Source organism: Coccidioides immitis, assembly GCF_000149335.2.
Source record: "Coccidioides immitis RS genomic scaffold supercont3.4, whole genome shotgun sequence".
Lineage (NCBI taxonomy): Eukaryota > Fungi > Ascomycota > Eurotiomycetes > Onygenales > Onygenaceae > Coccidioides > Coccidioides immitis.
In genome coordinates this window covers 1,588,362-1,607,399 of record NW_004504311.1, presented here as the reverse complement: position 1 = coordinate 1,607,399, position 19,038 = coordinate 1,588,362, and the positions used below count along the sequence as shown (strand labels likewise).

The following is a 19,038-nucleotide window of genomic DNA, read 5'->3' as shown; positions in this document are numbered from 1 at the left end:
GATAGAATTCAAAAGTAATGAAATTTGATAATAATTCTGATATATTTAGATCAAAACAAGCCAGGTGCAGCATTCTATTACTGCATGTAGAAAGGCTCAATTCTGCCAAATAATAGCCAGGCTTGAGATCAAGATCATGGCTCATGGTCATGATTATCTTGCTGTAGTTGGTGTGTTGAGAGAGAAGGTTGAGAAGAAGATAAGGGAATTCCTGAACTAATTACAGAGTCTGAGTGAAGATAACAACAGTTCACCTGCTCCAGAGAAGATGAAGAAAGATGATTTTGAGATTGTAATGTTCTCTAATGAGAATGATGAGGAGAACAATAAGATGGAGGATGATTAAATTATTGATATCTAGAGAAAAAAGTTAGATTTTTAGTTCTTTTTTCATATTAATTTGAGAATGGGATGCTATTAAATTAGCAAAATGTTTTATTTTCCTGAAGAAGAATGTTTCATTTTGTAGAAGAAGAAGATTTTATAGTTGGTTGCTGTACTTACAGAGTAAAATAAGACTAACTATCTAGAGATTATCAAATTTTGTGTGGGCTCTGACTACATTTTGTTACTTTTTTGACTAAGGCAGAACTTAGAGAAAAATTAATTTGATTATGAAAAAAAAAAAAAAAAAAAAGAAAAATCTAATAACTGAAGCCAGCAAACAAGCAAAATTTACAGAGATTTCTTCAGAATTAACTATAGTTTAACATGGAAAAAAACAATTTGTATTGTGGAAGGAGCTGCATTATAAGTTGTTTGTTACTTGATGATTGACTACTGAAGCTGCTCAGTTAGTTAATAATAAGAAGTGTGGTGACCCCAACTGAAAGGCAAAGCAATGTCATTCTGATTTTTAGTCAAAATTTAATCAGGTGGCAGAGCATTTTAAGAGTACTCCAGAAGTGATTCGCAAGCATTGCCAAATCTTTTTCAGCTATTCAAGCTTTTCTTGAAATGGTATAAGTGGTCTGAAGAAGCATTTAACAAGCAAAGATTGTACAAAAACTGATAACAGACAGAGTAACACTCTGATTAACATAATGATAGATCATGAATTCTAATTTTCCAAATGTAATAAATTTTAGTAACAGTTCTGGTGTCTTAGCAACAGTTTCTGAAGTGTCCTCAAACAGATTCAGATCTGTCTGTTTCTGAATGTAATTGAGACAATTTTCTCCAGCAGCTTGTGCAAATATTAATATTCTTGAATCTCTCATTTTATGCTATTAAGAATCCAGCATTTCACACATTAATAATCATGCTCAACCCTGCAATGGCTTTACAGATACCCACACAAGAAACATTATATCAGATTATGAATAATATGTACAATCAGCTATTCTGAAATCTTTTCTTTAACTATGATTCAACAATTAAGATATCTCTGGCAGTAAATAATTGAACAAGTTCCAATAATCTTGTCTTTATGGCAATTAATAATTATTACATTACAAAGAATTGGGAGTACTGTGAGCATTTACTGAATTTTGAAAGTTTAGAAAGTGCTTATACTGGCAAGAATATGGCAGAGATTCTCCAACAATCACTAGCAGCATAAAGACTTGAGAGCAATCTTCTTGCAATTACAAGTAATAATATATCAAACAATAGTATCATGTGAGCACATCTTACACATTAGTTGAGGCCAGCATTGCAGCAGTTAAACAAGATAACTGATTGGAATACAGAGAGTGGAACAATACTCTGTCTTGCTCATGTAATTTAACTTGTGGTTTGAGAGCTGGTTTGCAATCTCAAGATTCAGTCAGACAATAATACTCTACCCACTATCTTTAATGAGAGCTCAATTACTGATAATCTAGCATCAACAGACACATTTGCAAATACTCTTAGAAAGATAATGAAATTTGATAATAGTCTTGATATACTTGAGTTAATTTACTAATCTTTACTTGACAATAGATTTGTCTTGTTGCCAATGCAATCAATGTCTTCCCCTAATTTACTGCATGTTTCTGAGAATATCAACAAGAGAACCAGCACAAGATGATTCAAGATGTTTACACAAGATGAAATTTCATCTATAAGATGTGTATTCATGCCTTATTGCTTTCACAAGCTGTGGACTCATGAATCCAGGACTTATCACCAAAATACCAAAGACTTCACTTATTGGACCATGACTGAAAGCAGCTAGAGTATATGGTTGGACTGTTGCAGCCATTTAGTTGATTTATCAAGATACTGTCCAAAACAACAAGCTCAACAATTCATCTAGTATAGACAACATACAATCATCTTTTCTAGCATTTAGAAAGAGAGAAGGACAAGACCCAACAGTTAATAACAAGAGAGAACATTCAAGAAGCTATTAAAGCTGCCAACTTAAAATTCCAGAAATACTATACTGATACTGAGCATTCAAAGAGTGAGCTACTAGCTGTAGCTGCTGCTCTCCATCCATCATGCTGCATGAGAGCATATGATTCAGAGAATTGAACCAGTAATAAGTGTGAAACATACTGACAATATATTTTAAGGTTTTACAAAAAATATTATGAGAAATATGAACAATCAAGAGAAGTAATACTTGATGTGAATGATGTATGTTTATTATAAGTATTATTCTGATTTCTTCTCTGCTAACTTCCCTAGAATATTGAGTAAATGATTTTTGAGAGATCCCATCAAAGATGAGCAAATTTCCAAAATGAAATGGAGTGATATTTAAATAACAAGAATTTGATATCATCTTGAGCTTCAATTCTGAAACAGTAGAGGATGCTAGAGCCTGATTTTCTAACTGTTGCTCAGATGACAAGAGACATTCTGGCTATATCTTTAACAGAAGTTGAGGTAGAATGGGTTTTCAATGTTACTTGAAATACATGTCATTATTAATGATTACAGCTCCATGCATCTATAATCAAGAAGATCATGCTGCTTAAATACAGAGATAAGATGCATATGCTGAATGAAGTACTCATATTGCATGAGAAGTTGGCCAAGAAAGTCATTCAAGATAATCAAGATAATCAAGATACTCCAGAGATTGTACAGAAAGAGATTGCAAGCCTGCTAAATTCACTACTTAATTCAGATGAAAAACAGGAAATACATCAATATTATTAATAGATAGACTCAAGTAGCTAATAGCTTGCAATATGATTCAATTATGCAAAGAGCATTACTAAATTTTGGTACTTTTCTGAAGTTGAATAAATTGATAAAATTATGTTAGAACTGTTACTAAATTTTGTTACTTTTTGATAATATAAATGGGATCAGGATTTCTGATCCCATCCTACACTTTACTGGTCCCATCTCATATACAATATTGAAATCCTGGTCCTATCCCATTTTGTCATGTCAGGTCCCAGGCCTGTCCTACTAGCTAGATTTTAATTCTGGTTCCAATCCCATTCCAATCCCAGTTCCCACAGAACTGTCTCAATATGCTGTTAAACAACCTGGTCCCATCCTATTAAGCTGAGCTTCAACTTGATCCCATCCTCGGGACAGGAATTGGGATGGGAATCTGGGACCAGAACAGGAAATCCTGGAACTGGATACCACTCTAATGAAGCAATACACTATTTCAAAATAAGATCTTATAGACTAGAAATACAGTACTAATCAGGTTTTTATTTAGAAATAAGATTAGGGAACTTAGATTTAAATGACTCTTATCTAAGGCTTGCCTGCTAAATAGGTTTTTTAAAAAGATATTAAATTATTGAGAAACAACAAAACATACTGTATAACATGACTAAAGATTAAGAAATCAAGAAATCAGAATCAGAATTAACTATAGTTAAAGATACTACAGAATCATATACAACTATATTATAGAGTAAGAACAGAAGAATTGTGGTTCACTCTCACATTTCTATATCTTTCTCTGATACAGCAAATGTATCTTGGTTTGACAGCAGAGATGCTATTAAAGTAGGGTATGATAGAATACCTTGTCAAAGTAGGCAAGTTGGTTAAGATGGTGAGAGTGCAAGAAGAATGAAAAATCACAACATAGTAAGAATGGTAATGACTCAGTAGTAAGAACAGAGAAGCATGTGTTAATGAATGCCTAAGCTTATAAGAAATAATAGTACTAAAGAGTTCTGTACTAATACAAGCAGCTCTAATGAGAAATAGTAGCAAGCTTTATGAACAAGAGATCTTCATATTCTCTAACTAATAACCAAACTAGCAATAAAAAATGAGTGTGTGATAAAGTACAAAGATGTGTGAAGATATTAAGTGAGATGCAGGAGCTATAAGTGGTTTATATAGCTCAGAAATAGTAGCTGAAGAAGTTTTATGTCTCAGATCAGAACAATCTTTATTCTAATATAGTACTGGAATCCTCACTACATTATCTTCTGGCTTTTAATGTTGGTATCTCCTGACAACAAGCAACATATGAAACAAAACAAAGACAATTTAGTAAAGAAAATAAGAGGATAAGAATTAGTAATAATCTGGTAAGAAAAGAGATAGAAAATAAGAATAAAGAGAGTAACAGCAGCAATTTCTAATAATAATCATTATGATTCTCTTCTTTCATCAAGTTCTTAAGAGAAGAAGAAGACTGAACTGATGCTGGATCAATATTATTATGCATGCAATGCTAATAGAATTTGTTATTAAAAGCTTTTTTTTTAATTTAATATGTCTTGATAATGGCATCCAAAGCAATTTGCATGATCTTTAGATGCCAGTTATTAATAAAGTTCTGAGCCTTCTTCTCTTCTGGTTCAAAGAGAATATTGAGCTTCTTAATTACTATAGAGTTATTCTATCTAATTTGGCCTATCAAGACATCTGATATAGCTTCTAAGTCTTGCAATTGAATAGCAGTAGGGAATTAATATGGAACTAATATGTAATGGTTTGAATGGCTAGAAGATAATGATGGCTCTGGAACTAGATTTCTATATGCAGTGGAGAGCTATAACTAGATACCAGCTTTATTAACTTTAAGATGTTCATGATTCTTCTGAATTACCATATACCAGGGTAGTATAGTATGCTGGATGCTTTTGCATGAACTATGAGCTTCATGGAGCAGTAGAGAGCTTATAATTCAGATATTACCAGATTTGCAAATAATGTTAATTCATCTAATACTAAATTTTCTTTTGTTGTCTTTGGTATACATTATATTTTTAATACAGTGAATATAGTCATTAGTGAATAAGTCTTGTTCTTTGACTAGTTTTCATCAATTCTCTAGATAGTTATGCATTTCTGGCAAGATTTTTGTGCAGTTGCTGAGCTCTTCTGCTGTTAAGATTAAGAATTCTTATATTATGTTAATGCCTCTTCCAGTAGTAATAGCATCTGGAATGTTGACATTAATATGGTAAAATCCAGTTTTATCTCCTGGCTTAGCATACTTGATATAATATGGATAGAAGATTAATTTTCAAGTGTGGTCAGGTCTTGTCAGCATGTGCTATAGATAGTATGCAGAATTCTGATGCATGAGTTGTTGACTGATACTGTAGTACATTGTTCTCAACTATCTGTAATTATTGTGATCTCTCATTATTTGCTGATGATGGTAGTACATATTGTATTCACTATTAACCTGAATGAGTACTGTAGTAGTGATGTCTTGTAACTTATTATTTCACCAGCATATTAGCTGGAGAATAATGACAGATTCAGTAATCTTCCATTTCTTCTGAAGATTACTGGTGATGAACTTGTTAACTTTAGTAATCTGCATGTATTAATTAAAGTTGAATGTTCTCATGTTTGCAACCAGAGAAATAATTAGCTGATGTTTGAATTTGTAAATGTCTAAAGCATCTTCAGCTCTAGCTGGTCTATTTGCCAAATAAAACCAGAGGTAGATACTGTTATTAGTCTTGACTGAGTCAATATTGTGATGATTTCTATAAATGTGAGTCAAATGATTGAGAAGCTTCTCTTTATTAAGTGTGTGAGTCTGCAACCTGAGTTTTGAAGCTATTAGTTTTACATGATCATAGTATAGATAGATATCAGCTTTCTTATTGCTAAATGTCTTTTCTAATTACTTCAGAATGTGAATAAGCTTTAATTCTAAATGTATTTTAATACTTTTTATCTTTTGCAGGAGTTGCTATTCAAATCTACAGCAATAGCAAGTATCAGAGTGTACTGCCATGACAGATTCTTTATGCTTGTGTTAAGATATCTCTTCATTACTTTTAGAAGAAATAATGGACTTGTTATTATTGTCTAAGCCTTGAAGAATTTGGTGTACTGACATGGCTGTAATTCTTTTACTGTGATGCTTTGGAGCTTCTGATTAGCTAGATGGATTGGCCAGCATGCTAGTGAATTCAAATGATGGCTATAATTAGCCAGTTTCAAATTCATGTAATCTAATTGATATTGTGCTATATATAGAGGCTCCTGACATGTTGTGGCTATATAATATAGACATTCTACTTATTAGAATGTCTCTTAATGATCTTGAAGACTGTGGTTCTTTCAGTAGATCTTGGGGGCTGCTTGCAGTAAAAGAACTTCTAGTGATATCCTGAATTGAATGTTAGAAGCTAGATAACTGTAAAAGAGCTAATAGCTGTAAAAGACTGTAGTTGCTAATAATAAGACCCTGTTGATGTAGAGCATCTCTTAAAGAAAGTTCACATATATAATTAACTTCTTTATTAACTGTAATACAATTGTCTGATAATATAGCTAAGCTCTGGTGATGTTCAGCTTCTGTAGCATCTAGTCTTTGAAGCACTGTGCTGTTAATATTATTGGTGAACTTATTTCAATTCTTGTAGATATTTAGAGTATAGTGAAGCTTTTGTGCTGTCTACAGACTCTTTACTTTTAATTATATAGTATTAATTCTGTCAATACTTCATGTAGTGACAAGTCTATTCTTGATCTTTTGCATATTAATGTGATGTTATTTGACATTCAGAGTAATCTTTTAAGTATTATGAAAATTGGCTTTGAAATTGGCATGTATAATGTGTTACCAAGCTCTGAATCTTTCAACATATTAATAGAAATGAGCCACTAAGTTAGTAATCATGTCAGTTACTTGCATCAGTATGTTTATTAGCTTGATCTGTAGGCTGTAGTGATGATGCAGAGCTTGATTATTAATATATTTCATAGCTGCTATTAGATTATTAAAGAAATAGCTATTCAGATTGACTCCACTGTCTCTGGTAATGATCAGGTCTTGATTTTCAGGTGCAGAAGCTAGAGAAGGCAAGTTGCTTTGTCCAGTTATTTTGAAGAATATTGGTGGTCCAAAAAGAATTGCAAATGTCAGAATAACAAAATAGAAGGCAAGAAGAAGTATGGAAAATATTGAATTTGTAAAAAGAATCAAGCTTGAATGTAAAAGACAGTAGAAGCTTCAGAAAAGAGAAATCAGTCTTTAAATATCTTCTGAAAAATTCAGAAAAAGTGAAGGCTTCTGCAAATAATAAAGAAAGAGAGACTTCTCAAAAGAGCAAGCAAAAACTTCACTTTTGTAAACAAAATACAATAAATTAAACATCTTGTGAAGATATAATAACAGCAAAGCTCCAGTTATCTAATATAATAATTGATAATTATGTTTACTTCATTTTTTCTTAATCATTTTCATTTTTGCTCTCACTCTGACCTTGATTATCCTCTCTATCTAAGAAGCTAATATTCAAGAAACTGCTAGAGAGAATATTAGACTGGCTTCTTGTAACATATCTTTGGGAAACATTTTTCATCTCTTCATCTGAATCTGCTAGACTATTACTAAGCTGCTCCATTCCAGATCTTATAAGATACTTCTTTAATCTGCTTTCTGCAATAGATTCTTTAATTTCAGTGCTGTCTAATTCTTCAAGGTGATAGGAATCTAGTTCTTGATTAGCAGACTTAACTCTATAGAGTTCTAGTCATTAAAAGTGCAGAGTGTTATTTCTAGACATATTCTGTTCTTCTTTAATATTGTAAAGCAAGACAAGGTCTCTGAATTAAAGAGAGTTAGTCTGAATATTATGGATATTATTAAAGTATTTCTTATTCTTAGTGTGCATTTGGAGCTGATGATATGCTGCTTCCAGAATATTCTCATCTTGTTATTTGATTTGATGTGCATGCATCAGAAGAAGATCTTCAGTTATTTGAATATTTTATCATGAAATTATTTGCTAAGTAAAAATCTCAAGTTTAACTGGAAGAACTGTCTTTTGGCCTATTAGTAATCTATAAGAAAAGACACCAGTACTAGTCTTAGTTGTCATTTGATCTGCCATCAGAATTACAGAAAGATGTTTAATTCAATCTCTTTCAGTATTATTAATAGCTTTAGCTAATCTATTAACTAAAGACTTATGACCAACCTTCACCATATTATTTGCAGAAGAATTATAGAGTAAAATAATAATATATTTAATGTTGAATTTCTTTAGTAAGATCTTCACAATATTCTTATTCTCTGGTCCTCCATTCATAACAAATTTGGCAGGCAGGCCTCATTAACAGATAATATTCTTATAAAGAAATTTGGCTACAGCTTCAGCTGTTACTTTCTTTAATGCTCTAGCTTTCACTTATTCAGTAAAGTTACCTGTTGCAACAATCAAATAATTTTGTTCTTGACAGAAAGACATGTATTTGATATTCATCTCAACTTTTTTCCAACAAGTAGAAGCTCAGATAGAATAAAGCTCTTCACTTAATCTTTATAAATCTCTTTATTAATATTGAGAACAGTGCTTCACATAAGCAGACATATCTTTATACATTCCTGACCACCAGTATTGAGCTTGTAAGATAGAGTATGTTTTCTCTTGCTTTTTATGATTAAATTTGTTGTGCATCATGTGTAAAATTTGTTTATGTTGTTCTTTATTGTTTATGACATATTTTAAAGGCACACCAGATTCTGCTTGTCTAAATAGTTGATTGGCCTTCATCATATATTTAATTGCTTTCTTTCAGAATCTTGTGTACTTTTTTTCTTCCATGCTCAATAGTTTTGATAGAATGGTTAGATATCATGCAATTTTCTCTGATTTTTCTGAATATGTGAAGTCCAGTATCCTAAGATCTTCACTATTAAGAGCTCAGCCAGCTAAAACTCTTATAGAATTTATAAAGGCAAACAGATCTTTGTCTTCTTCAGATTCAGGTTATTTTCCAGTATCTAGTTCTTAATGAGACAGTCTGTCAGCAGCTGTATATTTTGTTCCAGAAACATATTTAACAGTAAAGTTAAAGAGATGTATTTGTGAAGATTATACATGTGGATCAGCATGACAATGAATCTATAGAAGAAATTGTACATAGAAAAGAGTATATGAGGTAAGAGATCTGGTATTAGCAGCTATATATAACTTGTAGACAAGATTGCCACTGGCTTTCAACAAGAGGTTTGTACAGTGGTGGTCTTTTATGTGTGCTTACAAGCATGTGACTTAGTGCCTTGTGAGAATACATGTACTCTCAACAGCTTGTAAGCTGAGATCCTGAACTCTTGTGAATGTTGTTTGTCTGTATAAGAAGTTTGTGGATGAATTCTTACAGATTTTCTCTTCTTGTAAGTCTTGATCCCTCAAGACAGCTGTCTCATTAAAAACCTTCATGAGTAGAAAAACAAAACCTCTTGGGAAAAATAAAAATTTCCTCATAAGAAAAAGAGTACAGCCTTACTAGAGATGTAATATCAACACAACTCTAATAATACAACATAATATAACAATACAACAGAGCTCAATAACACAACAATATATAGAGAGTCTCTATTGTTCTCACTAGCTCCATGTTACTATTAGATAATGAATACTAGCTTAAGAGAGAGCTTTCTCTTGCTTTCTCTTTCTCTTCTTTTCTTTTCTTTCTTCTCTAGTTTATATCATCATTACTCAGGTAAGTGAACCCTTCAAGCACTGCTTTGTGTGGAAGGCAGGCTTGTGAAAGGTCTCTGATGTTTCAAAGAAAACTATTGTAGTGGGGATTCTAGTACCATATTAGGACAAAGGTTGTTCCGGTCTGAGGCACAAAACCCCCCCAGCTACTATCTCTGAGCTATATAAACCACCCATAGCCCCTGCATCTCACTCAATACCTTTGCGCACCTTTGTACTTTTCTACACACTTATTCTTTATTGCTAGTTTGGTTATTAGTTAGAGAATATGAAGATCTCTTGTTCTACTATGGAATTGTTGGAGTAGCTTTTTCAGTGAATGGACATTGCTTGCAGAAACCCATGTCTTGTTCTTCTTATCATTATAATCTTCCTAATATACTCTGTACTACAGCTTGTGACTCTCTCTTTTTAAGTTAATTATCTTGTGAACCTGATACTTCTTTTCATTCTTGTCTGTCTTGTGAACTTTGTGATGAGATGAGCTATTAATTTCTTTGTAGATCTTGTGCTTGCAGAGCAGGAATACATGGAAGATATTATAAGTTTGCAGATCTGGAGACAGCTTCAGTCTGTAGACTCACAAGCCTATCTTCTCCACAATTCTACAAGGCCCATGTCTCAACAAATCCAATTTTTTGTTAGACTGTATGGTCTTGATATTGTGAAGGTCAAGTCACATCTTGTCTCTCACCTGGAAAGTCTTTACAGTGTGCTTCTGGTCATAGTACTTCTTCTGGTAGGCTTGTGCCTTTATGAGTAATTTCTTGATCTTCTTGTGAAGCAATCTTATTGCCTCTGTCTGATTCTTTAAATTCTTGCACATATAGTTATACTTATCAAAGTCTAATAAATCTGTTTGTGGATTCAATTTATGTATCAGCTGAAAAGATAATTTCTGTGTGAAGGCCTGCTGTAAGTTATTGTATATGAACTCTGCCATTGGCAACCACATCACTTAGTCATCTTGATCATAACTGACATAGCTTCACAGGTACTGCTCTAGTACACTATTCAGTCTCTCAGTTTGACCATCAGTTTGCAGGTGGAATGCTGTACTCATTGCTCTTGTAATCTTCAAGATATGAATCAAATTACCCCAAAATTCACTTGTGAACAGAGATTCTTGATCTGTTACTATACTTGCAGGTAATCTGTGTAATCTCACTATCTTGTGAATAAAGAGATGAGCCAATTCCTCTAATGTCAGCTTCTTTGTTGTAGAAATAAAGTAAGCCATCTTTATGAGCTGGTTCACTACAACCAGAATACAGTCAAACTGCATCTTCTCAAAATTCAGGCTTGCAGAAAGATCTGTAATAACATTCATGCTAATAGATTTTCAAGAGCAATTCAGAATTGATAAGAGTAATAGTTCTTCTTGAAGTTTTCTGTAAACTCTTCTTGAGCTCTGGCAGATTCTACAGGCTTCACAACACTTCTTCACCAGTTCTCTCATTCTTGGCCAAAAGTATTTGTGAGCTATAAGCTCATATATTCTTGCTGTAGCAAAATGCTCTGCAAGAGATAGATCATGATAAAATCTGATCAGCTTTATTTGCAAGATCTTATTCTGAGAGATGTACATGTGATCATCTCTATAGAGAATGCTCTTCTTCTCTTTTTATATTGCAAATTTCTTCATGCCTGCCTTAATACCTTCATGGACCTCAGCTGCATAGTTGTCACTTTGCAGTAGATTTGACAATAATATCAACAGATTGGAGCTGCCCTTCTTATAAGAATTCTTCTCACAAACCAGATCTTTGGCCTTCTGAACCTGCATTGCAATCTTCTTCACTTTGCACATGTCTTTCAAGACAATCTTCACAAGTAGTTTCTTGATTGTAATCTGAAGCTTTACAGAGATGAGTTGTATATTCTCATCTTCTCTCTTCTCTCTCTGGTTGGGAGAAACTTGACTGTTAGTCTCAACTTTTCTGTGGTCTCTTGCTTCTTCACAAGCATCACTTTCAGTTGGTTTACAGTCTTGTGACTCTCTGTATTATCTAGACCAGCTTTCTTGATATAATTAGATCTTTATGAGAGTCTATCTGCCAGGTTCTTGGTTTCTTTCACATGATCAACTGTAAATCAAAAGGCTGTCAGTCTTTGTGTCCAGCAGACCTGTCTTTGCAAGAGGTCTTGAGCAGTCTGAAAATAGCACAAGCTATCATAATCTGTAAGAACTTGAACTGGTGTTTGCAAGCCTTCCAACCAGCAGTACTAATATCTAAATAACTCCATAATCACAAGCAGTTCTTGATCATGGATGCCATAGTTCATCTCTGTAGATTGCATCTTCTACAAATAAAACTCAACTGGAACTCAAATGCCATTCTTTGCCAGCTGTAATAGAATACCACACACTGTGAAGCCAGATGCATCTGTTTGCAGTCTGGTCTTCCATTTCATATTAAAATGGTAAAGCATAACAGCTTCTGTGAATACTCTTTTTAGATCTATAAAGACTTTGCAACCTTTCTCAGTCATGAAAGTGTTGATCTCTCTTCTCATCTCTCTTTATGTACATCTGCTTAGCTTTGCTTCTTCTTTCTTTAGAAGAGCAGTCAGGCTGCAGACTATCTTAGAGAATCTTGAGATGAAGTGCCTGTAAAAGTTTGTGAATTCTAAGAAGATCTGAATCTTCTTCTTACTAGTTGGCTCTGGCCAGTCAAGAATAATGTTCATGTGGCTCTTCTCCATAAGAACACTCTCTGGTGTTATGACATACTCAAGATAGTCAATCTTGCAAGCATTGAACTTGCACTTTGCCAGCTTGTAATAAAGGCCTGCATTCTTGAGTGCTTTAAGTATCAATTTCACATGCTCTCCATGGTCTTTCTTGTAAGCCAAGTACATGACCATATCATCAAGATAGGCTACTGCAAACACATCTAGATATTCACTAAGTGTCTTCACAATATACAATTAGAAGACTGCTGGTGCATTCACAAGTTCAAAAGACACTATCAAGTACTCAAATAGTCTCTGTAAAGTTCAAAATGCAGTCTTTTATTTATTCTCTTTGTGAATTCTTAATCTATAATAGACATACTTGACATCCAACTGAGTGAATATTACAGCTCCCACAAGCTTATACAACACATCTTCAATTAGTGGTAGGAGATATCTATTCTTGATCATTTTTGAATTCAGGTTGTGATAGTTCACACACATTCTTAGTCTGCTGTTCTTCTTGAATGTGAACAGAATGGGTGCTCCTGTGGATGACTTGAAAGAGTGGATGAACCCATGGGTTAGAGCACTGCTCAGATATTTGTGAAGAGTCTCTTGTTCAGCTTGTGAAAGTCTGTATATTCTTTTAAATTCTGGCTGCTTCTCTGGCTCAAGATCTATAGCTAAATTATCTTTGTGGTGTGGTGGCAGCTTTCAAGCTCTCTTGTTACTAAACACTTCTGTGAGTTTGTGGTAGGCTTCTGATATCTGAAGATCTAGGTCTGCTGTCACCATCTGTTCTGATTTGTGGAGAGTTATCATATAAATGGGCTTCCCTCCCTTCACTAGCTCCAAGAGATTAACTGGTTTAATCTTTGTGAGCAGGTTGTGATATACAGTTTGAAACTCTAGTCTTAGTTCTCTGAAACACATCTTGGAATTGTATTACTGCAGCCAGCTTAAATTCACTAGCATCTCATCTTTTATGTTCACAATCACTACTTGTTTATGGAACAACTGCCAGTTTTTCTGAGAGTCACAGGCTTTAAAGAATATATTTGCAATCCCTTCTGCAAGAGTGATATTCTCATGATTTATAGCAGTTTCAATCTCTATAGATATCTTGTGCATCTCTAGTGCTAGCTTTGCAGCCAATCACAAACTAATCACTAGAGATTGACAACCTAACTCTATTAGTGCTGATCAGATGATACTTCTGTCAGTTAGGTTTCATATGTCTAGAACAATGGGAGGGAGAGCAAGAAGACTTTTCTTGAACAACTTCATTATTTTGATTCTATCTACTTGTGGCTCCCCAATTTCTTATTTGCTACTCTTCTTCTTGAGACAGTCTTTTGTGAGGTGCTTCTTTTGGCCACACTCAAAGCACTTCTCTTCTTTTCTCAAAGCTTCATGATTCTTGATAAGATCTTTTCCCATCTTCTGAGCAGGTCTCTGGAGTTGACTTCTCTTATCTGTTTGCAGTCTTGAGTCATCAGTTTTCATACCTCTGCAAGCACTTCCAACTGAATTGGTAGACTTTGTGTGCAAGACATTCTTTTCAAGATTTGTCATCTTCTTGTGAACTTGGATTTGTTCTTCAGGTAGATTTTCTGCTGGTGTTCCAGATTTATGAGCTTCAGGGGGTTGGCTTCTTTGTGTTGATACCATTGTTGGGTGTCACCAAAGAAGAGTGGCAAAATGTGAGAATTATACATGTGAATTGGTGTAACAATGAATCTATAGAAGAAATTGTACATAGAAAAGAGTATGAGAGGTAAGAGATCTGGTATTGGCAGCTATGTATGACTTATAGAGAAGATTGCCACTGGCTTCCAACAAGAGGTTCATGCAGTGGCAGCCTTTTATGTGTGCTTGCAAGCATGTAACTTAGTGTCTCACAAGAACACATGTACTTCCAACAGCTCACAAGCTGAGGCTCTGGGCCCTTGCAGGTGTTGTTTGTCTGTGTAAGAAGTTCACAGGTGAATTCTTACAGTATTCAAGCTATTCAATTAGTAATCAAAGCTTCTGGAACATCTGTAGCAGTTCTATTAAGTTAGGTGACAAGAGTTTTTGCAGTGATTTTCAAGATAAAGAGTACTCCATAGATATAATATTGAAATTTCTTGAAGACTTTCAAAACAGCTCTGCATTCTTGTTTGCCAGCATCATATGTTTTCTCTGAATTATTTTATACTCTGAATTTGTATTGTGCAGAATGTCAAGTCTCTTGTTGCTTCTGAATAATGCATTCTTCTTATTCAAATCTACTGGCATTAACAGTTACAGTGATAAGCAAAGAATCTTGTCCATAATTAATTGGAAGAATGATAGGGAATGAATATAACTTTTCTTTCAAAAGTATAAAGATGTCATTTTGCTCTTCAGTCTATAATCATATAATGTTTTGTTGAAGCAGATAATGTAAAGATTTAGTTATTCAACTGTAATACTTTATAAGTATTTGAAAATATCCAGCAAGCCCTAGAAATTCTTGTAATTTTGTAATACTTGTAGAAGTAGACTAATTTGCAATTTTAGTCATCTTGGCTTCCTCAGGTTGTTATCTGTCATAGTTGCAGATCTATCCAATGACATTGACTTCAGACATGCAGAATTGAGATTTGGTGCCAGAGATTCTAGCTTCAGAGATTTTGACAAGCTATAGAATATAGTCCAGATTCTGCAGATGATTATAAACAAATCTTCTTATTTCTGAAAGAACTTCAGTTTTATTTTTGACATGTGATTCTTTTACTTCAAGATTATTCATAAAGACTTGAGCAATCTCTGAAAAAACTTCTTGTATAATCTTCATTATTCTGTATTAGGCTTGAGCTGGCAAATTTGTTGCCTCTTGAACTAAAGTTGTATGATGAAAGAGCTCAATAAAAATTGCAATGGCTGTCATATTCCTGCTCTCTTTAACTAATGAAAAATTATTGTATTCAGAGAACAAGTTGTATAGACTAGTCATAACAAGTCTGCTGAAGTCTTCAGTGTATTTATTAACATTAAAAGAAATAAAAGCATCTTGAATAATAACTTTATTATACATATGTGCTGTATTAACTAAATAATATTCACCTTTCTGTTTCTTTGCAACCAGAAAATAGAAGTTAATATATGAACTATAGCAAGACTTCAATGTTTTAGCTTCTAATCTGTTCTGAATGATTTTAATTAGCTTATCATGTAGAGCATGAGGAATTTGGTAAGTCTTAGTCTGCCAAGCTTTATGAGACTCTGTCTTAATAATCTGTGGAGGCAAGCATTCAGAATAAATACTATATAGATCTTTAAATAATCATGCCAATGCCTCTTCATATTTATAAAGAACTGATATGAAAAATTTCTTCTTCTGATTTATTAGTTTAAATCTAATTTTAAGCTTCTCAATTCTCTTATTTGTTAGCTGTTCTCCAACAGGAAAAGATGTAATTCTAGATCTAATATGATTATCAAATTTGCAATTAAATGTAATATGTTTCTTCTCAGAATAATACTTATTTAAATAAACATCCACCTAATTATTTAAGTCTTCTGGCTTGCTTCTATCAGATTTTTCAGGTACTAATAATCTTATCTTATCAGCTTTCTGCTTATAAGTAGTGCACACTCTTCAGATCTCTGAAGAAGGTAGTCTGATATTCTATTCACTATTGAAAATGTCAACTTGATGTAATTTCTTCATAACAAAATTGTGATTTTTGTTCAGAGATATGTAAATTAATCAAGCACTTTATGAAATAGGTTTTTGAATTAAGCTGGAATTAATATCATATGTATAATGTTTGCAGTGAGCTGTAATGCTGTCTAGATCAGAAAGCAGAGAACAGAAAATCTGAACTTTTGATGTAAAATTATTCTTGTTCTCTGATTGATTCATTTAATTCACCAGCATGCTGATTAATTTAATTAAGCTTAGTGTACTTTTGAATTCACTATTACTGGAACTATATTTCTTCTTATTACTGTAGTCACTAATGCTGGTACTGCTGCTAATACTTCTGACTTCTCTATTCTTTTCAACCTTCTGATCTTTAACTTTCTCATTATTAGTAATTTTTATACTGAAGTGGGGTATGATGGGATGCCTTGTCAAAGTAGGTGAGTTGGTTGAGATGGTGAGAGCACAAGAAGGATGAAAAATCACAACATAGTAAGAATGGTAATGGCTGAGTAGTAAGAACAGAGAAGCATGCCTTAACAGACACCTAAGCTCATAAGAAATAATAGTACTAAAGAGCCTGTACTAACACAGGCAGCTCTAATGAGAAACAGTAGCAAGCTTCATGAACAAGAGATCTTTATATTCTCTAACTAATAATCAAACTAGCAATAAAGAATAAGTGTGTAGAAAAGTACAAAGATGCATGAAGGTATTGAGTGAGATGCAGGGGCTATAGGTGATTTATATAGCTCAGAGATAGTAGCTAGAGGGGTTTTGTGTCTCAGATCAGAACAATCTTTGTCCTAATATGGTACTGGAATCCCCACTACATTTCCTCCTGACTTTCAATGTTGGCATCTCCTGACAACAGACAACATATGAAACAAAACAAAGACAATTTAGTAAAGAAAATAAGAGGCTAAGAATTAGTAACAATCTGGTAAGAAAAGAGATAGGAAATAAGAATAAAGAGAGTGACAGCAGCAATCCCTAATAGTAATTACTATGATTCTCTTCTTCCACCAAGTTCTCAGGAGGAGAAGAAGACTGAACTGACACTGAATCAATATTGTTGTGCATGCAATGCCAATAGAATTTGTTACCAAAAGCTTTCTTTTCAATTTAGTATGTCTTGATAATGGCATCCAAAGCAATTTGTGTGGCCTTTAGATACCAGTTATTAATGAAGTTCTGAGCCTTCTTCTCTTCTGGTCCAAAGAGGGTATCAAGCTCCTCAATCATCATAGGGTTGTTCCATCTAATTCAGCCTACCAAGATATCCAATATAGCTTCTAAGCCTTGCAATTGAATAGCAGTAGGGAATTAATATGGAACTGATGTGTAATAGTTTAAATGGCCAGAAGGTGATGATGGCTCTGAAACTAGATCTCTATATGCAGCAGAGAGCTGTAACCAGATACCAGCTTTATTGACTTCAAGATGTTCATGATCCTTCTGGATTGCCACATACCAGAGTAGCATAGTACACCAGATCTTTTTGCATGGACTGTGAGCTCCATGGGGCAGCAGAGGGCTTGTAATTTGGACATTGCCAGATTTGCAAATGATGTCAGTCCACTTAATACCAAATTTTCTTTTGTCATCTTTGGTATATATTGTATTCTTAATGTGGTGAACATAGCCATTGGTAGATAAGTCTTGTTCTTTAACTAGTCCCCACCAATTCTCTAGATAATTATGCATTTCTGGCAAGATTTCTGTGCAGTCACCAGGCTCTTCTGCTGTTAAGGTCAAGAATCCTTGTATTATGTTAATGCCCCTTCCAGTAGTAATAGCATCTGGAACATTGACATTAATATGGTGAAATCCAGTTTTATCCCCTGGCTTAGCATACTTGATGTAATATAAATAGGAGATTAATTTCCAAGCATGGTTAGATCTTGTCAGCATGTACCATAGATAGTACACAGGGTCCTGGTGCATGAGTTGTTGGCCAATACTGTGGTACATTGTTCTCAACCATTCATAATTGTCACAACCTCCCATCATTTACTGATGATGGTAGTACATATTGTATTCATTATTGACCCAAGTGAGTACTGTGGTGGTGGCATCTTGTAACTTATTATTATTCCACCAGCACATTAGCTGGAGAATAACAACAGACCCAGTGGTCTCCCATTTCTTCTGAAGATTGCTGGTGGTGAACTTGTTAACTCCAGTGATCCACACATATCAGTTAAAGTTAAACATTCTCATGTTTGCAACCAGAGGGATAATTGACTGATGTTTGAATTTGTAAATGCCTAAAGCATCTTCAGCTCTAGCTAGTCTATTTGCCAAACAGAACCAGAGGTAGGTGCTATCATTAGTCTTGACTAAGCCAATATTGTAATGATTTCTATGAATGTGAGTCAAATAGTTGAGAAGCTCCTTCCTATTAAGTGTGCAAGTCTGCAACACAAGTTTTGAAGCTATTAGTTTTGCATGGTTATAGTATAGATAGATATCAGCTTTCTTATCACTAAATACCTTTTCTAATTGCTCCAGAATGCAAATAAGCTCCAATTCTGAATGTGTTTTAATACTCTTTATCTTTTGTAGGAGTTGCTGTTCAAATCCACAGCAACAGCAAGTACCAGAGCATACTGCCATGACAGATTCTTTGTGCTCATGTCAAGATATCTCTTCATCACTTTCAGGAGGAATAATGGACTTGTCATCATTATCTAAGTCTTGAAGGGTTTGGTGTGCTGACATGACTGCAATTCTTTCACTGCAGCACTTCAGAGCTTCTGATTGACTGAGTGGATTGGCCAGTGTGCTGGTGAATCCAAATAGTGGCTGTAATTGACCAGTTTCAAATCCATGTGATCTAAT

General features: G+C 34.0%; 3 protein-coding genes across 3 annotated transcripts; 1 reads left to right on the top strand and 2 right to left on the bottom strand.

Annotated features, from left to right (window-relative positions):
• Positions 1–2,901: 2,901 nt before the first annotated feature.
• Positions 2,902–3,096, top strand: CIMG_13393 (uncharacterized protein; the record flags this gene model as incomplete). The annotated part of the gene is made up of 1 exon (XM_001245400.2): positions 2,902–3,096. The coding sequence occupies one exon, from the start codon at positions 2,902–2,904 to the stop codon at positions 3,094–3,096; it is 195 nt and encodes a 64-aa protein (XP_001245401.2).
• A 10,748-nt stretch (positions 3,097–13,844) lies between these two features.
• On the bottom strand, positions 13,845–14,192 carry CIMG_13392 (uncharacterized protein; the record flags this gene model as incomplete). Its single annotated transcript, XM_001245397.1, has 1 exon — positions 13,845–14,192. The coding sequence occupies one exon, from the start codon at positions 14,190–14,192 to the stop codon at positions 13,845–13,847; it is 348 nt and encodes a 115-aa protein (XP_001245398.1).
• Positions 14,193–17,319: 3,127 nt separating this feature from the next.
• Positions 17,320–18,168, bottom strand: CIMG_13391 (uncharacterized protein; the record flags this gene model as incomplete). Its single annotated transcript, XM_004446042.1, has 2 exons — positions 17,320–17,455; positions 17,777–18,168. 2 exons carry the CDS (start codon positions 18,166–18,168, stop codon positions 17,320–17,322), a joined length of 528 nt encoding a protein of 175 aa, XP_004446099.1.
• Between the last annotated feature and the right edge of the window lie 870 nt (positions 18,169–19,038).